The following is a 26,608-nucleotide window of genomic DNA, read 5'->3' on the forward strand; positions in this document are numbered from 1 at the left end:
CAGTGCTGCATTCACATGTAGACACCATAAAACCAGTACATTCACTGTTATTTCTTGATGGGAGACGTGGCAACTTTGCAGAGTTATTAACACAGATAATAAGGTTGCTTAATCAACAGATGCAGCAGCATTTTAGCGTGTTGCAGAAATATGACACATCTTTAAATCAGGAACACAGATGTTTTTTTTTCCTCCTTTTCAGAATGTGAATATTCAGTGTAACTGCTGTGCGGCTCCTCACCGACACAGATATCCCTGAGCGAGGGGTTGTAGGGGAATCCAAACTTGGCTTTGAAGGTGGTGAGGATTTTCTCTTTGAGCTGCCCGACTGTGTCACAGCTGAGGGCTTTGACCTCCAAAGGTTCACTGACCTCGCCCTCGGTTCCCACTGCAAACAGCACCTTCAACTTCTGTCAGCGACACACGGAAACGCACAAAACTGATACCACCAGCGTGATAGGGAGCAGCAGAATATCCTCCAGACAAATTACAGTTTTACAATCGTTTTCTACACTTAGAAGGTTACATTGATGCTGTTTTTACTGACAGCTAATGAATTTTCATCCAACTTTGACTTAGAATCCATAACATTTTATGAAAATAGTTTCCATTTCCATTTAAAACGGAATTATTTTGGTTGAGCTATGGAACAGTTTACAAAAATTGGATTATTTACAAATTCATATTTGAAGAAGAAAACTATCCAGAACCACAGAAACATAGGCTCTGAAGAATTCCACATATTACTTATTGTCTCAAAGTTTAATGTAGAATTTAAATAACAATGGGGTGAGGATTTTTTCCCCTCCATCATCAGTGGGTCAACAGCAAATTCAGTGTGAATGTCACAATATTCCTATTCCAACAAGTATTAGTGACTTTTTTCTGTCTTCAGATATTAAGTGATAAATTAATACAGTAGTGTTCAGAATAATAGTAGTGCTATGTGACTAAAAAGATTAATCCAGGTTTTGAGTATATTTCTTATTGTTACATGGGAAACAAGGTACCAGTAGATTCAGTAGATTCTCACAAATCCAACAAGACCAAGCATTCATGATATGCACACTCTTAAGGCTATGAAATTGGGCTATTAGTAAAAAAAAAAAAAGCAGAAAAGGGGGTGTTCACAGTAATAGTGTGACATTCAGTCAGTGAGTTCGGCAATTTTGTGGAACAAACAGGTGTGAATCAGGTGTCCCCTATTTAAGGATGAAGCCAGCACCTGTTGAAAATGCTTTTCTCTTTGAAAGCCTGAGGAAAATGGAACGTTCAAGACACTGTTCAGAAGAACAGCGTACACTGTAAAAAAACTCTTGTCAAATTTACGGTGAAAAACTGGCAGCTGTGGTTGCCATTTTTTCACCGTAAAAAATACAGTGATATTGTATATGGCTTCATGGTAAGGTATATTAACACTTGTAAAAACAACAGTTTGAAAATGTTCCAATAAAGATGAGTTACTGTTAAAATAACGGTGAAATTGTATATAGGCTCATGGTATAGCTGTACAATTCACAATGTAACCCTGTTGATTTTTAAGTGAAATACTATCCATTCCACAGCATTTATTGTCCTATTTTATGGTCAGTTTCTGTTAAAACAACAGCACAATTATTTATGCCTTGACGGTATGACTGTTCAATTCACAGTATAAACCTTTTAAGGTGAATTTCTATCCATTTGACATAATTTATTACCCTATTTTATGGTTTATTCCTGCTAAAAACAACAGCACAAAAATGTATCGGAAGTTACAGATAATCGATAAATTCCAGTGTTTTTTCTGGTACATTTGCAATTACTAAGAAGCTGAAATTGACTTTTAACACGATCGCTTTTGAAAGCATCAAAAGCGACAAAAGACTCAAAGAATGAGCCAGTATTTCCATGTTTGACCATACTGCCCCCTGTAGGAAGCTGCACAGACACATCCTGAGAGCACCCAGAAAATCAGCTCTCTACTAATCATAATGAAGGTCTAAGGCGGAGGTCTTGAAAAATAGTCATACTAACTTATGGTTTTGTGAAAATAGTGATAGAATAACTCCATTAATGTCAATTCTATCATTTGTACAAAGTTAAAATATAACATATCTTTTAATGTTGAATAATGCACTAATTCTGAGGTTTTGTAACAAACACAGACTGCAAAGCATTCTGGGTAAAAGTGCCTCTGCTAAACACTGATTGGTTCTTAAAAATGAGCACATTACTTTAAAACGAAAACATGTATCTGATATTTTCACTTTATAAAACTTCAGACATGACAGTAATTTTAAATAACTTGTCCAAAATGAGTAGGTTAAAATTTGAACCATAAGTTAAAAATGTATGCCTCTGGATGACTTGGGTGATATTCCGTGAATAATACAGTAATGTGCTATTTTTAATATGACTGTCCAATGCTGTCACCATTTCAGCTTTTCACCATATATTTCACATGTTAAAACAATTAAAAATAACATTTTTGACAGTTTTTAAATTTATGGTAATTCAATGTTTATTCTACAACAATAAGCTTCTTATTGCTTTATGGTTTATTCCTGTTGCCATTTCACAGTTTTTCACTGTAATTTTCACGGACATTTTTTTTCAGTGTAGTTTGATTAAAAAGTTGATTGGAGAGGGGAAAACTTATACGCAGGTGCAAAAAATTATAGGCTGTTCATCTACAATGATCTCCATTGCTTTAAAATGGACAAAAAAAAAAAACAGACGCGTGTAAGAAAATGGAAACTAACCATCAAAATGGATAGAAGAATAACCAGAATGGCAAAGGCTCACCCATTGATCAGCTCCAGGAAGATCAAAGACAGTCTGGAGTTACCTGTAAGTGCTGTGACAGTTAGAAGACGCCTGTGTGAAGCTAATTTATTTGCAAGAATCCTCTGCAAAGCCCCTCTGTTAAATAAAATACGTGCAGAAGAGGTTACAATTTGCCAAAGAACACATCAACTGGCCTAAAGAGAAATGGAGGAATATTTTGTGGACTGATGAGAGTAAAATTGTTCTTTTTGGGTCCGAGGGCCGCAGACAGTTTGTGAGACGACCCCCAAACTCTGAATTCAAGCCACAGTTCACAGTGAAGACAGTGAAGCATGGTGGTGCAAGCATCATGATATGGGCATGTTTCTCCTACTATGGTGTTGGGCCTATATATCACATACCAGGTATCATGGATCAGTTTGGATATGTCAAAATACTTGAAGAGGTCATGTTGCCTTATGCTGAAGAGGACATGCCCTTGAAATGGGTGTTTCAACAAGACAATGACCCCAAGCACACTAGTAAACAAGCAAAATCTTGGTTCCAAACCAATAAAATTAATGCCTCGCAGATGTGAAGAAATCATGAAAAACTGTGATTATACAACTAAATACTAGTTTAGTGATTCACAGGATTGCTAAAAAAGCAGTTTCAACATAATAGTTTTGAGTTTGTAGCATCAACAGCAGATGCTACTATTATTGTGAACATCCCCTTTTCTACTTTTTTTTTTTACTAATAGTCCAATTTCATAGCCTTAAGAGTGTGCATATCATGAATGCTTGGTCTTGTTGGATTTGTGAGAATCTACTGAATCTACTGGTACCTTGTTTCCCATGTAACAATAAGAAATATACTCAAAACCTGGATTAATCTTTTTAGTCACATAGCACTACTATTATTCTGAACACTACTGTATCTAGTGGACAAGTCTTAATAAGTCACGGGGGCAGGAATAAAGGTCAAGATGGTGCAGGTTTTCCTCACTACCGATCATCTCAGCAGGTGATTCCACAGATGATCAAGAGAAGCTTGTCAGTAAAACCACTTGCAAGAAAACTCCTCCACCTTCATGGACACTGTCAGCCCCCCGATAAATCACATGCAGACAAAAGGTCTACTTTACATACACCGACGTGGACATACCCAGACGTATCCCACTGTGCCAGCATTCCCAATATTATATATATAAAAGAATACTGGCAAATTACTGTTTAAAGATGCCAACATGGCCCAAAATAGGAGGTGCACTGGTCCTCACCTGCATCTGTCAGAATCCAGGATTTCAAAGCTAAACATGAAGTAGTTTCTACACCATTAACCTTTGCAGACCCGGTCATCCAGTACTTTCTGTTGCAACTTTTTAACATATAACTGACTATTTGATGTAACTTGTTTTGGTCTCTTTTTTTTTTTTTTTTTTTTTTTTTTTTTTGTCATTTTTGTCACATTTTATACAAAGAACAGATTTTTACCACAAATTCTTGCACAGTGTCTATTTGAGCATTAAAAAAAAAAAAATCATCCGGTCTACAAGATCGGCTACTTCTTAAGGCCAGTCATAAGATTTATGTAACTTAAGAATGTTGCACGTGACTGTTGCTCATTTCCATTCATCAAATTTTGGATAAACTACAAATGTGCACAGAGAGGAAATACGCTCCCTGGTGTGAAAACACTTTAACCACACTTTTTGTACATTTGCAGCAAGAATAAATGACATCACAAGGACGGCATTTTGTTTTTAAGAATCTGTTGTTACATGGCAGTATGAAGCTGTTGCATTATGGAAAACTGAGGTTAGCATTACTGGTTATTTTAGTGGTTTTGGAGTGCAGGTGCTTACCCATGCTAACCAGTGTGTGCACTTGCTGTGCAGGATGTTGTCCTTTGTGTAATTTATAACAGATGTTTTTTGATTGATGTGGCCTGTGTGACGACTGATGAGACATGTTAAAGAAACCTGCTAACCGCTGTTAGCATGAGCATATGTCGTCATGCATTAGCAGATAGCAATAGCCTACACAGCCATGCTGGTTGTGGTAAATGCTAATGTTAGCAGTTCACACTAACCGCGGATGAGGCCAACTGCATCATTAGTGTCACCGCTACGTGCAGAAAGTTTGTTATAATGGGATGTTTGTCTCTGCACTGCGATATCTTCAAAATGCAAAGAATAATTTCAAGCAAATTTGGTGGATAAACTCAATGGGCTATGCTCTTGGAACATAAGTCATATCAAGGTCAAATATCAAGGTCAAATCAGAGACCATCCTTGAAAATACAGTAATAACTGTATCATAGGACCTATGTGATATAGAAATAGAACCTCTGGATAATCGTCTGCTCTAGTGGGACTAACAGATGTATCAGACCTCGGACGTTGTTATGACATCACGTAAAGTGGAAATATTAGGCCAGACTTTTTTATTTTATGATTTACAGACCCGCCGACATGATTTTTGGCATTTTAAAATAAATTTAAATTCCGATTTTAGGTTTGTTTTTTTTGGTTTTTTTTTATTTCCGCCGACACATGAGCGCCTTGGGGCAACTGTTTGTTGTGATTTGGCGCTATACAAGAAAAAAGTTGATTGATTGATTGATTGACACTAGTATCTTTCATTGTTGTATACTGTTTCAGTATTATTATGCGGATTGTTGCAGTATTAAACAGATTGTTAAAAAAAAATTCACATTATCTCTTTTTTGGGAATAAGGGTAGGGACGTTTGCAAATTTAGAAATGGTACATCTTGCTACTTGTGATTGTATTATGTGATTATTATCAGAGCTATATGAAAATTGTTTGGGATTAGTATTAACAAAAGTATTAAGAATTGTATTGAGAAATTTTGAATTTGCGAAATACCTGTGTACAAACACAGGAGAAATTTAAATTTATTTTTATTCCAAGTCCCGACACAAAATTTTGATTGGAAATGTCCATAAACCAAATAATAAAAAATGTCTGGCCTTAGCTGGTAGTGGTGAAACACCTCAGTTGCCTGGATGCCTTGTTAATGCTGCAGGTACACTGGCAGTGTGCAGCAGACTGGAACCTGAATGTTCCGTTGTTTTTAAGTTAGAGTGTGTTGGGAAATCCCATCCTGCACATTGCAAATGTGCATGTTAAAACAAAATAAAATCGACTGTTTCCATTTGCCACTAACAATACTGGGCAACCTGGATCCAGAGAGGTAGAAGAGTCAAGGAACTTTGGCTAATGTGATGGTGAGGATGAAGTTGGACATAGTGGACAAGTTGAAGGTGTGTAACACCGGGAGGATTGGAGATGGGTTTAAACTGTTCTACCACAGTGTGGATGTGCATCTAAGGTCAAGTATTTATCGTCCAGAGTAACTGTTCTGTCGAGCCTCATTCAGGAAACTTGGCTGAGCACTGAGCCACAGTCACGTTCTTGAGTCTTCTAATCACAGGAAGTGGTTTAGTACCAAGAAAAGCGTGTCAAGAAGGTGCTGCACGCACACTGAATGCCACAGTGTTAAACTTGAAGATCGCTTTAGATGTGATTTTATGAATGCAGTCTGATCTGTGGGCTTCCTGGCACATCAAGCGTTAGCTTTGTGTTGGTTTCATCACATTGGTAGATAAGTTAGGAGATATTCAGTGTTTGTGTTCTGATACTGAATTTGGATATTAAAAACAACCAGCTGTGTTGCCAAATAAACCACACTACCACATTGGGGATATCGGTAAATAGAATATTGGCAGTTCTGCTTTTCAAGTTTTATTTAGTTATGGTAAAAATATGAAAAGGAGCCAGCTGATATGTAATCATCACCATCGCCCCAACTCATCTCAGATATGCTTATTCCTCATGTCCACGACAAATTTTGTGAAAATCAGATAAATTCTGTTCAAGTTATCGAGGGCGCAAGAATCAATCCGTAAAGTGGGCAGTCTTTAGAGGGTCTTGGCAAAACCCAATTATGCTAAAATTCAAACATATTCAAGATGTATTCATTTGGGACGTTGAATTTTGGTGAAAATATGAAAATGTTTGTTCAAATTATATAATAGGCTTTAAATAGTTTGATGGGCATTTCTTTAGCTCTCTTCTGGTCTAATGGCCAATGGGGGATTTAAAAAACAAAACAAAAAAACAAGCTCAGATGTAGAAGGGGAACTGTCATATGTACAGTAAGAAACTTAAGTAGGGTTTAGAGAAGCGGGAAGTGGAAAGCAGTCGTGCATTGTTCCACATTTAAGTGCACAATTCATATGTGTGTGCCAATGCAGCCACGCTGCAACAGGCTGAGTGAGATATACTGTAAATGAGAAACCGTTTGTACCAGAGTGCTGAAGTCCTGAGCCTGCCAAAGCAGCCAGTCCTCGCTGAGTGTGTAGAGCGCTTTCTCCGTCACGCTGTCCACCGGGCCTTTGGCGATCTGCTGCATGAGAGCGCTTACCATCAGGAATAGGTGCTGCCCGACGCTCTCCTGCATATGTTCATAAACGGAAACCAGCGTGGTGAACCATGGTCACAAAACATAACGGTGTCACGCAGAAGCACTGTGTGGTTGGAGCCAGAGCGGTGAAGTCTGGTGCCATTTGAGTCCGTTTGCTGTAAACCAACTCAGAGTGGCATAAAAACATAATCATTAAAAATGACGTCAAGACTCCTTCCCCCTTTGCAGTTCCCTCTTGTTTAATTCTAGAAAGAAGCTTGTGCATCAATATACAAATTTCCTCAGTGCTGCGCTCAAAATGAAGCTGAGTCAAAGCAAACAGCAGACTGAACTTTTCTGCCTAGAAAAGCCTGCTGACAGTTGTCGGAGGGTTTATTCTCGGCCTGTTAATGAAATATCTCAAACACTAATTGAGAAATTTTAATCAAATTTTGTCCATCAGTTAAGTCCCACCTAAGGATGAACCCATTAACTTTTCAGATTCAAGGGTCAAATGTCAAGGTCACATTGCAAAGTTAAAGTTTTTGCCCAATGCAAAATAGAAAGTAGGAAAGTTTTCAAATGGTTGTAACTCATTAATCACAGACACTCGATTACCATTAGACATGAATAGGAAGTCAAATGTGGCCTTTCAAAATACACTGTCGTATCTCACCTTGAGTGATCTTGAATGACACGTTCAAGGTAACCCACCGTTTGATTGCTTGTGGTGGCCAAACAGTGTGATATATGCCCATATTACTATTAGTCGTCACGTGTGGGTTTTAAAAAAATATACCATAGCATTTGACCTTGAGTGGCCTTGAAGGTCACATTCAAGGCTGCTCAAAATTTTCTAGCTGATGGTGACTAAATGGCGTCAGATAGGCCCATAATTGCTATTAGTTATGAACAGGAAGGCATGTTAGGGTTTTCAAAATATGCCACCACATTTCACCTTGTGTAACACTGAAGGTCACAATCAAGGTCACTAAAGCTTTGATTTATTTGTAATAGCTAAACGGTGCCAGCTAGGTCCATAATGAAGCGGAACAAACTTCCCCCACTAATACAGTATCCCTATGGCGCTAAAACGTTGCTGTCTACTTTGTGCTGACTGTAATTTTAAAGAGCGCGATGAGCGCGACAGACCCGAAGGAATCCGTAGAGGCAGATGGACATCCAGTTGGTGAGCAGCTTCTCCACTGTGGACGCCGTGCGCCTCAGGAGCAGCTTGGGCTGAGTGTTGCTGTTCTGCTGCATCAGAGCCTTCAGCAGAACCTCCATCACCTCAGTCAAGTACGACAGGTTGCTGTGGAGCGCCACGGTGAGAAGTGACGCCAGCGTACACCTGCATCGAAAAAAAAAAGATGAGGACACAAAAAGAGAAAACAGCAAAACGTGGTGCCACTGTGAGATAATTACAAATTGAATAATAAAAAACATAACAGGAGGTAAATATAAAAGGTTAAAAAAATGTTTCAAATCAAATAATAGAGTAGCCTAGAATCCTGCTAGATAAATAAAGATAAATAAATGAAGCAAAGGACAGAATAATTCAAAAGTGTCAAACGTAAGCAGTGAAACACGTCTCACTTCTCGTTGATGCCGAAGCTCTTCTGTTCCTCCAGAGCGTGGACCATGGAGGTGAGGAAGAGTCGGTCTTTGATCAGCCTGGACAAGGCTTGGCAACACTTGTGAGGTTGGACATTCCCCAAGTCCTAATCCCAGGACAGATTCAATGTGTCACAATCATGAACTGATGAGGTCACACATTAGAATCACAACAACACCTGGTTTCCAACCTTACCTGACCAATGTCTTTGAGACACAACTTCATCAACTGCTCATTCTGGGATCAAAAACAAATAAAGACATAAATCTTGATGTAATGTGGTTAAAGTGATGAATACTTAATCATGATTATGGTATTTTGAGGGCTTTATTTTGCATAAAATATGTACATCATTGAAATTGTGACCCCTCACTTGAAATGAAGTGTTGCATGTGTAAATTTTAAAAAAATATTTTAAATACTATTATATTCTTTAGCTGCAATGAAAAGTGTCAAAAAATGAGAATTTAAGCCAATAAACTGGCAGACAAGTATCATTCTGTGCCACAGCTGTGGACATGCAGGATGTCACATCATCACGTTTTTGTGGACGCATTCACTGCAAAAAAAAAAAAAAAAAAAAAGGGTGTCTAAAAATACTCAACCTGAGGGAAATGATCTTGCTGCTTGGACAGATAATTTCACTCTTGTATTAAAATTTTTAAATCTAGAAAAAAGCATGTTGACCACATAAAATAAGAAATTAATCTATAAAACAAGATAAATTATCTAACACTTTTAAATCTAAATCTTCTTAATCTTGGTAACAACCAAATAATTTGCACAGTACAAAGATGAAAAACTTGGTACACTGTAAACACATATTGTACCCCATGAGAACTATATGAGCTGAGTAGATTTTAGTTGTTTGGTACATACCATATTTTCCGGTGTACAAGTCCCACCTTTTTTTCTGCATATAGAACTTACTTTTTTTTAAAACCTCCCTTAGCGCCAGTTTAACAACAGAGAGGAAGTCTGTGTAGCACATGTGCACACCACAGCCTGTGCTGTTACTTAATATAAAGACTTTTAAATTCCAAAAAATGTGTGTGATGGGCAGCATACTGAATGTTATTTGATGCATTTTGGACAAAAGAAGTTATCAGATTCATATGGATTGTTGGCCCACAGCGTTTGAAACACTACAATAAAAACATGAGTCCATTTGATTTTTTATTATTATTATTATTATTATTATTATCTCTTTAATTTGGGATTTTTGTGTATTGTTGCACTTTTATTAATGGAGTTTATTTTGTTTAGTGCTTTGATTCCTGTAAATGTCCTGTGTAAAAAATTATTATTATTGATGATAATAATAATAATGAAGATGTAATTTTTATTATTATTATTATTATTATTATTATTGGCATATATGTTACACTGATAGAACTCGCAGGGCCTCAAAAACTATTAAAAAAATAAAACAAGTTAATTTCTGGAAGATATAGTACATATTGTATTTACACACAAGGCACCTATTTGTTGGTACTACATTCTTATCAAACTATAACCTCTAATTAGCAGTGCATTAACACAGTTTCACTGTCTTCCATTTGTACCCATTTACTCCATTTCCTGTAAAAGCACTTTCATTTTTTGGTAAACACATCTAGATACATTAGAAACACTCTGAAATAACCACAACACTTGCAGTATTAATGGAAGCCTGTGGTAAAATGCATCCAGAGCACACACAGGCTCACTTTTAACATGACACCAATGATGCATGACAGATTATCTTTCTTACAATATCTTATATGCAAGCGTGTTTTCTTTTCATAATAGCTGTACCTCAGGAAAAAAGATTCTGGAGGCGAAGTGTTTGTAGTCCAGGAATGGTACTGCCCCAACATTTTCCATCAGGTCAGCCTTCTCTGTCTGCAGATCCACAAAACCTATGGAATATCATTCATTTAATTATACAGTATTTGTTCCATGTTGCAGATTATTTTGTTTCCTATAATGTCAAGTAAATAAGTAATATGAGGGTTGACTGAAATGTTCATCGGCCAGCCGTGTTTCCATTAAGACCACGCGCAGGTTAATTTTACATGTCAATCACACACTTCTAATGTTATTGCAAGATTTGGGTCCCTTTGGTGTAGAAGGTTTCATCCCGATGGTCCCAAAAAAAAAAAGACCTCAACAGTAGATATGTCATCACTCTGTTTCTTTCCTGATACACGTTTTTAAATGTTTGTAACTCTGGTCATGTCTGGGAGTGTAGGCCACTGCTGTACATCATTGCCCCACCACCACATTACAGAACCTTCTTGGGTTCTGGGTGGTACCTTTCAGAGCAGGCAACAAAGTCTATGCCCATGTTTCAAAAGTAGCCATCTATCTGCTACATCCATTTGAAAAGTGGTTTCCCCTTGGCCTGATTGAGTTTCTGGAGTCATCAACACTGAGGCGCCTGCATGCTGGATCATGCCTAGAGTTACACGCCACATGGCTAAAATGTCGTACCTGATGTTCCCTCAAATGACAAGTGATACTCCTCATTGTAGTCTCCATAAGTAACTGTTCATTTGACACATTCTAGTAGCGCACAAGGATCCTGCAAAGACACCTGGTACCAAAGACATCCATTTGTCACCTTAGGACCAAAGACACGTATTCATCACCTTTGGACCAAAGACACGTATTCATCACCTTTGGACCAAAGACACCTATTCATCACCTTTGGACCAAAGACACCTATTCATCACCTTAGGACTAAAGACACCTATTCATCACCTTAGGACCAAAGACGCCCATTACTATTCGTCACCTTAGGACCAAAGACGCCCATTACTATTCGTCATCTTAGGACCAAAGACGCCCATTACTATTCGTCACCTTAGGACCAAAGACGCCCATTACTATTCGTCACCTTGGGACCAAAGACGCCCATTACTATTCGGCACCTTGGGACCAAAGACGCCCATTACTATTCGGCACCTTGGGACCAAAGACGCCCATTACTATTCGGCACCTTGGGACCAAAGACGCCCATTACTATTCGGCACCTTGGGACCAAAGACGCCCATTACTATTCGGCACCTTGGGACCAAAGACGCCCATTACTATTCGGCACCTTAGGACCAAAGACGCCCATTACTATTCGTCACCTTAGGACCAAAGACGCCCATTACTATTCGTCATCTTAGGACCAAAGACGCCCATTACTATTCGTCACCTTAGGACCAAAGACGCCCATTACTATTCGGCACCTTGGGACCAAAGACGCCCATTACTATTCGGCACCTTGGGACCAAAGACGCCCATTACTATTCGGCACCTTGGGACCAAAGACGCCCATTACTATTCGGCACCTTGGGACCAAAGACGCCCATTACTATTCGGCACCTTAGGACCAAAGACGCCCATTACTATTCGGCACCTTAGGACCAAAGACGCCCATTACTATTCGGCACCTTAGGACCAAAGACGCCCATTACTATTCGGCACCTTAGGACCAAAGACGCCCATTACTATTCGGCACCTTAGGACCAAAGACGCCCATTACTATTCGTCACCTTAGGACCAAAGACGCCCATTACTATTCGTCATCTTAGGACCAAAGACGCCCATTACTATTCGTCACCTTAGGACCAAAGACGCCCATTACTATTCGTCACCTTAGGACCAAAGACGCCCATTACTATTCGTCACCTTAGGACCAAAGACGCCCATTACTATTCGGCACCTTAGGACCAAAGACGCCCATTACTATTCGTCATCTTAGGACCAAAGACGCCCATTACTATTCGTCACCTTAGGACCAAAGACGCCCATTACTATTCGGCACCTTGGGACCAAAGACGCCCATTACTATTCGGCACCTTGGGACCAAAGACGCCCATTACTATTCGGCACCTTGGGACCAAAGACGCCCATTACTATTCGGCACCTTGGGACCAAAGACGCCCATTACTATTCGGCACCTTAGGACCAAAGACGCCCATTACTATTCGGCACCTTAGGACCAAAGACGCCCATTACTATTCGGCACCTTAGGACCAAAGACGCCCATTACTATTCGGCACCTTAGGACCAAAGACGCCCATTACTATTCGTCACCTTAGGACCAAAGACGCCCATTACTATTCGTCATCTTAGGACCAAAGACGCCCATTACTATTCGTCACCTTAGGACCAAAGACGCCCATTACTATTCGTCACCTTAGGACCAAAGACGCCCATTACTATTCGTCACCTTAGGACCAAAGACGCCCATTACTATTCGGCACCTTAGGACCAAAGACGCCCATTACTATTCGGCACCTTAGGACCAAAGACGCCCATTACTATTCGGCACCTTGGGACCAAAGACGCCCATTACTATTCGGCACCTTAGGACCAAAGACGCCCATTACTATTCGGCACCTTAGGACCAAAGACGCCCATTACTATTCGGCACCTTAGGACCAAAGACGCCCATTACTATTCGGCACCTTAGGACCAAAGACGCCCATTACTATTCGGCACCTTAGGACCAAAGACGCCCATTACTATTCGGCACCTTAGGACCAAAGACGCCCATTACTATTCGTCACTTTAGGACCAAAGACACCCATTATTATTCGTCACTTTAGGACCAAAGACACCCATTATTATTCGTCACCTTAGGACCAAAGACACCCATTCGTCACCTTAGGACCAAAGACACCCATTCATCACCTTAGGTCGTCCAACAGTCTGTGCAGTTAGAACTAAACTGTGCCAACTCAGGAGTGTATGGCAGGATGTCAACAAGCTTGAAGCCACACTCAGGCACAGCAGCTATGGCAACCACAAGACTTGAAAACCGGGGCATTGTCCTGATTAAATATTCTTGAGAGCCAAATGTCTCAGCAAGCATGGCACAGCACTTCCTATTTATAGTTTGACAGTAGATAGCTAGATTGATAAAATGTGTGTGTGTGTGTGTGTGTGTGTGTGTGTGTGTGTGTGTGTGTGTGTGTGTGTGTGTGTGTGTGTGTGTGTGTGTGTGTGTGTCAGTGCTAGTAACTGGTTAAGTCTGACACCAGAAAAAGGAACGTCTGCTGTTTTATAATCAGTAAAAGGAAGTGAAACTGCCTGGGTTTATGTGCAGTGACTACATTTACTGTGATAATGAAGAGATATACCTCTCTGACGTGAGATAAGAGTTGAACCATTATTTCACCTGATCAGAGAAACCATTTGTAATAGCTCGTCACAGGAAATATGCAACGTTTGACATTTAGCAATAACAGGAAGATGGCTTGTGAATACCACCGGCTCAAACAGGATGTCATCTTCATCTGCATCCAACATGTTATGAAATTCAGACTAAAATGCATTAAAATGTTTGCAATGTTGTGTTGGAAAAGTTCTGCTTCATCTGAGACCAGGACAGGTTTACGAGTATTTAAAAGGAACAATCCAATGTTTTGTGGAGGTTTTGAGTTGATGCTTCAGCCAGAATCCCTGTATACAGGGATTCTTTAACTACGGGCACTATTGGCCTTGTAAATGTAATTTCCACCACACCATTGCCTTACAATATAAAGTGCCTTGGGGCAACTGTTTTTTTAATTATTTATTTATTTGGTATGACATGTTTTTAGACTTTTTAATCTGTTGATGTTTTAACTCATTTTGCTTTTATTTTATCTTGGGGCCATCCTTTTTTTTTCATAGCTTTTTAGCACTGTCGTGGCTTTGTCTTGTTCTGTGTTTTGCTGTATGTTTACCAAACGAGATGACTCACTGTAAACCAATTTTACCCAAGCGTATACTAATAAATTGACTCTTGAATCCTGAATCTTGATGTGACAGTAGCACGTGTCATGACAAAAATTGCAAAAGAAACAATTACATGTTCTGTTGCTGTCCACAATTTTGATAGTTGTTCAAGTTCTTCTGTCATTTGTAACACAATGGATTTTAACTTGTTCCTTTTTCCTTTTTTTTTTTTTAATATAAGCATTTGCACACTTTTTTTGTTCCACCCCATTTCCTTGCTACCCGACCTTGTCTGATGTCATTCCTGATGTCAAGCTCCAGGTCTTCCATGCGCTTGTTCATCTTGGCTGTAAACTTCTTCTGTTTCCTTCGGTAGATGATGAACACCACTAAAACACAATCAAACCAAGTGTTAGGGTTTGAAGCACTTTTTTTTTTTTGTTAAGGTGGTAGCGGCTCAAACTTGCCAACAGTCAACGTGTACTTACCAATGAAAATGCACGGTATCAGCAAAAGTGCACCTATCGTTACAAGGAACAGTTGTGCTGAAGACTGCTGGTCAACTCTTACAGTTTTGTCTCCATATTTTATCTTTAAAAACATACAAAAAACACAAAGAGGACTTTGGTGTGTAGTTTCATGACATGTTGTACAACTTGTAAGTGTCTGTGTTAAAAGTTCTGCAGAAACATTTACCAGTATATACTGAATTTCCATTTTGGGTGTGCTTTGAATATCACAGATGAAAAAGTCAGTGGCGTTACTCGTATCTTCGGGTTTTATCTCGCAGGGGTACTGGTTCCCTTTGTGAACTCCCCACACCAACACCTCTTCCGGCTTCATTTCCAATTTATCATCTTCTTTCTAGAATGAAACCACACAGAAAAAGGTAGGGGTTATTTATTTTTATTTTTAACCATTTATACAACGCCTGTTCCGAACACGTTGTACCTTTATGGTGATCTGTATGTTGTCTCTGATCTTCATGGATGTGAAAGTAGTGAACTTGGGATCTGGATAGTAGGCCATAATTGTGGAACAGTTGACAGTTTCATTGCCAGCCTTCACCAATATCATGCTGAAAGTGGGAGCATTTTTGGCTGGAGGTGTTTCATAGGTTAGATTCTGCATAAAAACATAGTGTCTGATTAATCTGACAGTATTAAGGTGAAACCATTTAAAAACAAAACAACCTATCATTATGTCGTTATATGGATGTGTGTTCATATTTGGGAGTTGGGGAGGGCTGAAACTAAGGACTACAGAGAGGTGATGCCTAGAGGTTAGAGAGTTGGGTTTATGACCACAGGATCATCAGTAAGATTCCCCATGTGACTGTAAAATCACCAAGATTCCTTAGGCAAGGCAAGGTTGGTCCCGGTGTGCAGTTGAACGCCTTTCGTGGCGGCACGGTACGCGGACATCTGTGTGAGTGTGTGTGTGTGTGAATGGGTGAATGTGAGGCATCAATGAAAAGCCCAATGAGTATCTGCATCAGATGGAAAAGCACCATAGAAATCAGTCCATTTACATTATTGTGAAGATCATTGTTGACCACCTATATCCACCAAGGTAATCCTTCAGGACAGGAGAGCTTAGACTGCAAAAATGTCAGTTACTCTGGAGCCACCACCAGTCCTCCAAGTTATGACCCACCTCCGAGTTTTGTTTTGTTGGAAGGCTGACTTCCTGTAGGCCGTGGTGGTCATGTACAACCCCTTCCACAAACCCCAGTTGGTATCCTCTAATTGTTATCTTTCTCTTCCCACTGCAGAACAGAACAGAGGCTGATCAGAAAAGGATCAATCACATAACCATTGTTGATCCCACAAATCGATACACTTTGGTCCACATATATTTGGGCATTGACGAGTTAAACACAGATAACGATCACAGCAGGTACCTCAGGACGACCAATATGTAGATCTGGGTTTGGTTACCAGTTGTACTACCTTTGTGTGTAACCTTTGATGGAATTGTATCTGGTATCAAGGGATACAGGGACCCTAAGTGCCTGTATAGGACTTACTACTTCTGCTTCTACAGCATATTAAAGATGTAAACACTTGATGACTATGAGCGCAGAGGGTAGCATAGTGCAGAAAACATCAACTCTATGGCAGCATCTCACATCAGCTTGCAGGCCAGCTTGGCTGAAAAAACGGTGACAGAAGTGCCACTTTCATTTGATGCAAACAAAGTGGAAGTGGTCTTATCAAGTCAAAGACAGACATCACCAGCAGGAAGTGACTCTTTCCCCATCAGATGACCCTTACCCTGGAAATGTTCCTCTGATGGCAGTTGTCAGAAAAAGCTAAAGTGAAATGTAGTGAACTCATCTCCACTAATATTTTTTATTGTGAAAGGTTAGTTCATAGAAACGGTCACATTAGTTATGGTAACTCAGATAATCCCTGCAGACTCTTATCAGTATCTGTTTCGCCTTGCCTCATTGGGTTATATAGGGTTCTGTTCCTTTCTTGCAGTTGCCACAGATTGAAAGGAAATGGGATTGACTTAATGGCGATAACCATTAACCTATCATACTATGGAAGTTATATGTAGTCTTATTTTATCATAAACTGTTCTGAAAACAGATCAAAATCATTTTAAGTCAGCTGCAACACAATAATGGAGGGTACATATACATTCCTTTTGTGTAAAGTTTCATTTACTCTCACTGGCCACTTTATTAGGCACACTTGTTCAATTGCTCGTGAACACAAATAGCTATTCAGCCAATTACGTGGTAGCAACTCAATGGATTTAGGCATCTTGATATGGTGAAGATGACTTGCTGAAGTTCAACCTGGGCATCAGAATGGGGAAGCAAGAGGATTAAGTGACTTTGAATGTCAGTTATGAAGGCAAAAGGGGGTCCAACCCATTACTAGCAAGGTGTACCTATTAAAGTGGCCGGTGGGTGTATTATAGGCTTGAAGCAGTAGTCTTTGTGCTAGCTTGAGTAGTAGATAGCAAATTTTATGAAATTAGACTATACACAGCCACTTGCCATTGGGCAGACCTCTGAACTGAAGCAGAGTACGTCCTGATTAGTATTTGACTGGTAGACCACTTTGGAATTGTGTGTGATTCATCATGTAGAATTACAGTTGTGTCAGGAAGGGCATCCAGCATACAATTTATGCCAAATCCCAATGTAGTGCTCTACTGGATCCACTCGAATGAATGTGAACAACTGGGGGCAACCGAAAGCCAAACAACATAAAATTCCACCATACCCTCTTCTACAAACCATCTGATATAGTTACCAGTAAATTACAAGATTATACAAGATGGTATTTGAGAAGCTGATTAATGAAGAAAATGAGCGAGAGAAAAGGCTGGATGATGTGGTGAGAGTAAGTCAGGAAGTACAAGAGATAAGGAAGAAGTGAGGGGTGCTATGAAGAGGATGAAGAGTGGAAAAGCAGTTGGTCCAGATGACATTCCAGTGGAGGCATGGGAATGTCTAGGAAAGATGGCAGTGGAGTCTCTAACCAGATTGTTTAATAAAATCTTGGAAAGTGAAAGGATGCCTGAGGAGTGGAGACGGAGTGTGCTACAGAGGACAGCGTGAGATGGAAACGATTGATCTGCTGTGGCGACCCGTAATGGGAACAGCCGAAAGAAAAAGAAGAAGTATTTGGTCATTTATTGTCTGGGTAAGAAATACTCCCACTGGATTAGACGTTCGATAGAGCTTTATTGATCCTTTGTGAAGACTCCCTCAGGAAAATTAAGGTTCTAGCAGCATTGTATAGCAGCACACAGGGTAAGAAGCACACAGAGTATCAAAAGTGGAAATAAAAAAGAAAAACAGTTTGCAATATAAATACCAGACATACTGCTTTCCTCTCATTCCTGGCCTCTGTCTTCCTGTTACTCCTCCTCCCCCCGAGTGAGGAGTTGTACAGTCTGATGGCCTCATACATGATTCACAGGACTAAAGGTTTATTTTGTTGGACATATAAAAGTAAAAACAGTTTCTGTCTTACCTCACCCAGGTGCTCTGCGGTGTAATTCTGTTGCAGGACGGTAATGAACGGTAGGTGATTTTAGCATTGCCGTGGCAACTACCATCTGGGAGGACAGCACATAGTTTAACCACGCCCTTAGTCCCAGCACTTGGAATATGGAACATCAGACTACCACCAGTGTTGTTCCACACAGGAAACCTTAGAAAGGAAAAAATAAATCAATAAGAAAAAAAAAATCTATTTTATCAAACTCAGACACCTCATGGTGCTACTTTAATAAGTTAAGTTTAGTTGCTAAACATTTCGTCCTCTGAAATGACGTACTCTTTGGATGTGCAGTCCATGTCGGCTTGGATCCTCACTCTGATGACATCACTGAGGTTACGACCTGTCATGACCGCGTGGTTCCTGCCGTAGAAAGACACGGTGCTGGGAGTGATGGAGGAGATCTCTGGTATCTGACACACACACACACATATGCACATTTAACTTGAAAGTAGTCACATTTCTCAAATAATTTTTTTTATTCCAAGGAAGATAAAACTGGTGAGCACTGAAAAAAGGTTCAGACTCACGGCTAAATTCAACCCTGAAGGCAGCATGTGGCAATCACTGTCCTGTTGGAAGTGAAAGGAACAAAATTAACATGTGACATTCCCGGAAACAAATGACGGTTAAATCCTAACGAGATAGATGATGGATAGACATCAATATAGAGAAGATTTTGCCTTGAAGATCTAACTACTGAAAGTACTACATCTGTGTTTTTTTTACGTAGCCTTTTAAACAATCTGACCTGTAGATCACCTAACCTGACCTTTGTTTTAGATTAGATTAGATAGAACTTTGTTGATCCCTTGGGAAGACTCCCTCTGGAAATTGAGGTTCCAGCAGCATTGTATAGCAGCACACAGGGTAAGAAGCACACAGAGTAAGTATCAAAAGTGAAAGTAAAAAACAATTTGCAAATATAAATACACAAATATAATTACCATAAATACTGCTCAATACAGGCTATTACTGTTCCTCTCCTCTCGAGACTTCTCAAACTCTCAAACTTCATCAGTGAAGATTGAAAATCAGGTTCACACATATCAGGAGAAAAGTGAATTAATTTGGGACTAAGATTAGGTATAAGGATCAAAGATCAGAGCTAGATAAATGATGAATGATTGGGATCAAGATCAAGATAAGGATCAAACAGAAGTGAACAGGAACAAAATTCAGGATCATGGGATACTGATCAGGAAAGAACGTGATTAGTCAGAATCAAACGTAAGTATTGAGGATCAAATTTATGCAGCCAGGATCAAAGATCAGGTTCAAACATCAGAGGTTGTGATCAAAGTTCATTCATGCCGTACTAAAAATGGGGATAACAATCACATCAGATATAGGATCAAAGATTAATGAACTGGATCAAAGTTCTGGATCAAAGGTGAGTGTTCAGGATCTTGTAATTGTCTATCCAAATGGATGTAGTTGAACCAGCGTTATAACTATGAAGAGCTTAGAATTTCATAGTCACTTACTTTTGTTTCTAACACCGTTCTGAGACGTTCTTACAAAGGTACGTATGCTTAATAATTATATGTCAATTTTGGGTAAACAGTTTCTGTTACATTCTTTCTGCTAGTTTATTATGTTATGTGTTTATCAGAATAGTTGCTGCTGTGGACAAAGTGGGATCGCTGAAGATACAAACTTGTGGCTTTTTTCCCAGTCTTGCACAGTTCTCCAGATTAATACAGTTTTCAAATACAATACTTGTAAATGTAGCGTAAACCATTGGCGGTGCCTGTGAAAGGTTTGCAGTCTGTGTGAAATGATGATGTGTGTCATTACGCTCGTATGTCCTGCAGTAACCCACGAACAGCCGCTTTTGCCCCAACTGCATCTAGCTGAGACACACTGCCGACACCTGACAAGAAATATCACAAAACCCAAGAAATCAGATCAGTTTTTGGACAAGTTTTGCTCTTTCACCTCAAAATATTGTTTAAAATTCCATTTTTGTTTGCACGGGTTTTTACCCGCTTTAATGTAACTGAACTGAATGATCAGTTTTGCAGCCTGCTGCATTTAAGAAGGTACATAATTATTGCAATTAGCTGTTTTTAAATAAGAGCTTTGAACTGAATTTTGTTGTTCTTGTTAGACCTCAGCCGTTGTGTTTCTTCACTTTGCTGTTAAATCGGCCTCATCACACCAGATGCTGGTGTCTCTGCCAATTATGTCTGCAGTATAACTTAATCACATTATACATTGTAATCAGATTCAGCAGTAAAGAAATCCTCGTGATTTCATCAGAGTCGCCGAACTGTCACAAGGATCCAGATTTTCAAGACATGATTATGAATTAAACCAGTTCAAAAATACAGTTTTCTGAGTGCTGATGGCACACAGCATGTGAGAGATGTGACTGGGAGGAACGGCCTCCCTGATCTAAACCCGAGTGGTCATTTGGACTTCTGTCCAGAATGAACACCACGCTCAAACATAAGGATGCTCATAAGTGTCCATGGCACCAGAGCACCCTAGGTCGAAGGTCAATCATCGATTTGGTCATCATAACATCTGATCTGAGGCCGCATAATCTGGAAACTCGGGTGAAGAAGAAGCAGAGCTGTCAACTGATCACCGTCTGGTGGTGATGTAGTCCTGTTGGCTTCATCAGCCTGTGACCTCCAACACTCACTGGGTCGGTTCACAGCTTAGTGTAAAGCGGCTGGGATGAGGATCAGCACCTCTAAATCTGAGGCCACGGTTCTCAGCAGGAAACCAATGGATTGCCTACTCTGGGTAGGGAATGAGGTCTTGCCCTAAGTGAAGGACTTCAAGTACCTTGGGGTCTTGTTCATGAGTGAGGGGACGATGGAGCGTGAGCTTGGCCGGAGAATCTGCACAGCAGAGGCGGTGTTGCATTCACTCTGCCGAAAAGTGAAGTTCTCGATCAACTGGTCAATCTTCGTTCCTACTCTTGCCTACGGTCATGAGGGTTGGGTCATGACCAAAAGAAGTATATCGCGGGTACAAGCAGCTGGAATGGGTTTCCTCAAGAGGATGGCTGGTGTCTCCCTGAGCCGCTGCTCCTTCACGTTGAAAGGAGCCAGCTGAGGTGGTTCGGGCATCTGGTAAGGATACCCCCTGGGTGCCTCCCTAGGGAGGTGTTCCAGGTATGTCCATCTGGGGGGAGACCCCGTGGAAGACCCAGGACTAGGTGGAGAGATAATATCTCCACACTGGCCTGGGAACACCTAGAGATCCTCCAGTCGGAAGTGGTCAATGTGGTCAAGGAAAGGGAAGTTTGGGGTGTCCTGCTGGAGCTGTTGCGTGTGACCCGATGCCAGATATGTGGTTGACAATGAGTGAGTTTTCTTGGAATATTACACCCTCCCATTTGTTTTTAATAAATGACAATGGCTCTAGTACACTAAAGAGAGACAAACAACTTCCCCACTTTACTTATTTGCCAGAAAATTTGTTCTTTTGTGTTTGCAACAATTTCGATCATGTTGTAGAGATTTTGTAGGAGACGTTTGACTTGGTGAAGATTTTGTTGGTATTGTAACAGAAACCATGATACTTACTGCTCCAACATATTTATGCTTCTTTGTGAAGGACACCATGCAGTGTTGTTGGAAGCAAACACTGTAATGTGAATACGATTGGGTATCACTTATTTAATTTATTCTTACACATCAGAAGTTTGCGTCCCCTTGATGTCAGAACAGTTGGTTAGCTTCAGTTCTTCCAACAGTTGTTCCTTGCCAAGTCTGATCTTTACTGTAACATCGATGCCTGCATTCAAAAAACAATAAAATAGAGACTTTTTTAAAATTTCCACGCAATCCAGCTCAGTCTGTTGTCCAAGTGTCTGTGGGTGATTCTTTAACTACGGGCACTATTGGCCTTGTAAATGTAATTTCCACCACACCATTGCCTTACAATATAAAGCGCCTTGGGGCAACTGTTTGTTGTGATTTGGCGCTATATACATGTGCTCTGATGTCACTGTTTATCTCCATAGAAACTACCCAAACAATCTTTCATACAAACTGTTTAGGGACATTACAGTGTTGTGGTGGAAATTACGGCAATAGTGTGGGACAACTACATTTTGTTTAAAAAAATCACAACAGTTGTATGACATTGAATACCCCAATTATGTTTTGATTATTTTACTGATATTTTATTCAGAGATATTTTAAAACATTAGAAAAAACATTTCTTTACCATTCATTTTTATCATTGAAGATCAAAAGTCTGGGTGTGGGACAAGCACAAAACGGCAATATTTGCATATAATGATGCTGAAAAAAGGTGAAAAAGTCATCATAGACTACTAGAACAAATTTCTTAACACACTTTCATTGTAAAGATAACTATAAAAGTGTGAAATTTCCCCTTTTTTCTGTTTTTCATACAATATGATCAAAGGACATAATAAGTGCCCGTAGTCTAAGAATCACCCCTGTGCTGGTCTATAATTAGCCTTTTAGCTCAATATTCATGTCCATGTCCATTCTCCAGCTAATCAACAGTTGGCTGAACAATGGAACACACCTGACTGAGGGAATGTGGTCTGATTTTATCAAAATCACACTTTGAAAAATTTTTCAAGAGTCTCATTGTTCACATTTCTGTATTGCAATGGTTGTTATCACGTTGACTGTCCCCCGATCAGACCCGTCGTCTGAAGACGGAAAAAATTACATATATTTTAAAAATACAATGCTAACACTTAAGAGGTCGTGCACAGTGCAGAAAAATCTTCAAAGACGGGAGCTCAAGGCACTGACCTTCATGAGGAACTGTGCTTGTAGAGAGGATGCGGGTGCATTGTGGGAACTTTGGTGGAGGACTCTCCATGCTGTACCTCAATATGGAATTTCGAGAGAATTCACAAGCGAAGTTTGACTTTGCATCTTGGCCCGCTGTCAGGTGTGTTTGAATGTGTAACATGATCTAAGAATAAAAAAAGAAGAGTGAAGTATGTGAGACTTTAAAGGATAAATAAAAACCGTCTTGTATGAAATGTGTTGGTCATCTGTACCTGTCCACTGCTGTTTTTTTCAACTTTATGTGAGACCATTTTCTTTTGTGAAAAATCATCAGGTATCGACAGCCACATGGAATCAAGGCAGTCACTGTCAATCATGCAACTGGGAAGAACAATCAATATGTTAAAAGCCTGACTGGTGTAAAAACGTTATCATCCCGTCTCACGAATGGGCCTGACCGTTGTGCAGTGCTGCACCAGACGCAGTAAGGATCCTGTGCAGCCCAACAATCCTGTAGGGTTGAGTATGTGTGGCATCTTGACACAGGAACACGCTTTATCTGTAACGGAATGCACAAAATAAGGAACACTGTATGCCATTGTTGGTAATGTACAAAAAGTAAATCAACAACAAATCGGGCAATAATCTGAACTTTGTCATACCTGTTTTCCAAATGCCACGTAGAAGTGTTTCGAATCCGTTTTATCCAGATGCATTTTGGGAAATGTCTTTCGATCATGACTGGCCCTGTCGAGCACTTTGGGACAGGCGGTGCGATACTTCTGGTCCACAACAAGCTAGCAACGAGATTGTACGGTATTTTTTTGTTTAGTACCAAAAAGGTCAATGGTTCATTTCAAAGTATCTTATTCATTCGGTGGTCTAAAGTCAAACTGCCTAACTGGGAATTAAGAAGTTGGACTATGATTTATTTTTTGCGCATTTGTAATTGCTATAATATTGGAAGGCTGGTCGCTAGTATGGGCTATAGTGCAGCAGATAACTGAAACAATCGTGCAAATGGTGATACAAGCACCAAAGTTGGCACAAATACTCCTTAGACATTACTCTTTTGAAAAAAATGACTGGCCACTTGAATTTTTAATAGGCGGCCAGGTAGGGGTCAATTAAAGAATTACACGGGGTCAAAATTAAAAATGCTCAAATCATTTTGAAAACTACACCACATTATTTGTCTGATCTTAAAGATTCCAAAAAGGTATAGTTTGGATTATCTATGACTGAATGATCAGGAGTTATGGGGTAAAAACAGCAAAAATAGTGACAAAGGTCAGTTTCAGTTTGTACAGGGGTCAAAAGTTAAAGTTCCTTCAGTTTTGGTAAAAAGTGATGCAAATCATTGGTTGAGCTAATAGGATTAATAAATGTAATAGTTTTGATTATGTTGAATGTTTGGTCTCCAAAGTAAAGGTCAAACAAGGTCGACGTCCATTGGATTCTATGACATGTGACATACGAGTCCAAACTATTCCTTTTAAAAAACCCTGTTCAAAATGCAGACAATCAATTTTTTTTATCTGTGCCTTACTGCAGTACTGCCACGAAATTGTAGGAGATACTTTATTTACAGGAGGAGAAATAAAACAACTGAACATCATAGACTCTTAATGTGTGCAGAAACAGACTGTGCACCTTTAAAAGTGCTTTGTTGTGTCTATGCTTCCCAGTTTGTGTGAGAGAGGTGGACACCAAGCATGTGCCACTCCTTTATATTTAAAGCAACAGACACAAAAACTCTGTTTTATGAAGGTTGTGGGCTTTTATTTGTTTTGATGCATCACCTCACTGTCTCGACTTTGTCTTTTTTTTTTATTGCTCTATTTCAGATATCTCAGAAGATGTAATTGACTCATTGAGATGTCTTTTGACACTGTCAAGTGCAGATCAGATGAGCAACCGGAAACCAGAGTTGAGAGCTGAAATATCTTTCTGTTGAGTTCCTGCTGTAAAGTCCTTAAATCTTGCTTCAGCTCTGTTGCCTCATTTAACGTTTAACAGGATGTGTTGCAACAATATTTTGTACTTTATTTTTCTTCTAAGTCTTTATGTTGCACTATGTCCCTCTTTAACATTCACCACGAGGCCATAAGTTCACATCCAGTTTGTTAAAAACAGCCAAACTTAATTTTCCCCAACTTGGCATGTTTCATATTTCATTCATTTTTAAGTCACTTTATACGACTTAACACACGTATTATGTTGTAACAGAAAATGTGATCAGAGATCAATAGAAAATCAATTTTTCCTCGGCTGCATAACTGAAATATATGTTATGAATCGTCATGAAACGAAGCTATTGTGCAGATTTCAAATGCATGTGACGCAGAGAAAATCAAGAAGGAATGACAAGGAACTGATTATTACTGTGACAAAGAAGATTGTGTTAAAGTACTGCGAGATACTATCCATGTGTACGTTATTAAAGTGGGAAACAAACCAATCCAAACTGGCTGCTGGAATTGTCACTTTCCATGTGATCGTGACTTTGATGTTGTTGATCGCGTGTTTCTGGTTACCGCGCCCACCTTGATGAGCTGTCCATCTCTGGTCCCGATGAAGAAAACCATCCAGCTGTTGTGTGTCACTGCCAGCACACTCGTCATGAAGATCTGTTTGAAGAGCACAATCTCCGGCTGCAGAGATTTGAACTGGGAAACAAACACAAGTTATCATCGCCTTGACATCTAACGGGTATTTAAAAATTCCGAACCCTTGCAAGAGGTAATTCCTACATATGCCTCGGTGTCTGTGCTTATCTCCAGATTCTGTAACATGAAGTGGGTGAGAGCCTACACACACCCACCCCGGATGGAACATCAGTCTGACCCAAGTTATTTCCCCAACCAACAATGCAGATTGTGTCTTGTCCAAGGACAAAGATGGGTAGCAGGATTCCATCTTTGATCCCAATTTCTTATATCCTGATTTCTGCACTCTTTACAGGACCAAAGGCAGACAGACAAACAGAAATGAAAGCAAAATGTTCCTCTGTGCGATTGAACGGTCAATGTGCAGTGATCGGGATCAAAGGTCAAACTCAAAGGTGAAAATAAAAATAAACTGGATATCAAGATCAAGTTCAAAAGTGAGTAACCAGGATCAAAGCTTAGGATCAAAGATCAGTGGTCCAAGATGTGTTATCATAAATAAATATCCGGCTCAAAGATGAGCAGTCAAGATCGCACCTTAGCACATCAATCAGGATCAAAGCTTAGAATCAAAGATCAGTCTTCCAAGATGCATTATCAGAAATAAATATCTGGCTCAAAGATGAGTGGTCAGGATCACAGGTTAGCACAGCAATCAGAATCAAAGCTTAGAATCAAAG

General features: G+C 39.7%; 1 protein-coding gene across 1 annotated transcript in view; it reads right to left on the reverse strand.

Moving 5' to 3' along the window:
- Positions 1-26,608, reverse strand: part of plxnc1 (plexin C1) — a 40,339-nt gene that overhangs the window by 12,055 nt on the left and 1,676 nt on the right. The window contains exons 2-22 of the mRNA XM_034163384.1: positions 25,806-25,928; positions 23,922-24,056; positions 23,718-23,818; positions 23,532-23,640; positions 23,278-23,443; positions 22,174-22,276; positions 20,321-20,396; positions 19,051-19,092; positions 18,800-18,933; positions 18,494-18,673; positions 16,152-16,263; positions 15,447-15,620; positions 15,192-15,359; positions 14,984-15,086; positions 14,783-14,884; positions 10,593-10,696; positions 8,991-9,032; positions 8,777-8,901; positions 8,333-8,531; positions 7,085-7,231; positions 242-410 (exon numbers count right to left, since the gene is read on the reverse strand). Coding sequence (XP_034019275.1) covers positions 242-410; positions 7,085-7,231; positions 8,333-8,531; positions 8,777-8,901; positions 8,991-9,032; positions 10,593-10,696; positions 14,783-14,884; positions 14,984-15,086; positions 15,192-15,359; positions 15,447-15,620; positions 16,152-16,263; positions 18,494-18,673; positions 18,800-18,933; positions 19,051-19,092; positions 20,321-20,396; positions 22,174-22,276; positions 23,278-23,443; positions 23,532-23,640; positions 23,718-23,818; positions 23,922-24,056; positions 25,806-25,928 — 2,614 coding nt within the window. The remainder of the gene's footprint in view (positions 1-241; positions 411-7,084; positions 7,232-8,332; positions 8,532-8,776; positions 8,902-8,990; positions 9,033-10,592; positions 10,697-14,782; positions 14,885-14,983; positions 15,087-15,191; positions 15,360-15,446; positions 15,621-16,151; positions 16,264-18,493; positions 18,674-18,799; positions 18,934-19,050; positions 19,093-20,320; positions 20,397-22,173; positions 22,277-23,277; positions 23,444-23,531; positions 23,641-23,717; positions 23,819-23,921; positions 24,057-25,805; positions 25,929-26,608) is intronic.

The sequence above is a fragment of the Thalassophryne amazonica genome, chromosome 22, assembly GCF_902500255.1.
Source record: "Thalassophryne amazonica chromosome 22, fThaAma1.1, whole genome shotgun sequence".
Classification (NCBI taxonomy): Eukaryota; Metazoa; Chordata; class Actinopteri; order Batrachoidiformes; family Batrachoididae; genus Thalassophryne; species Thalassophryne amazonica.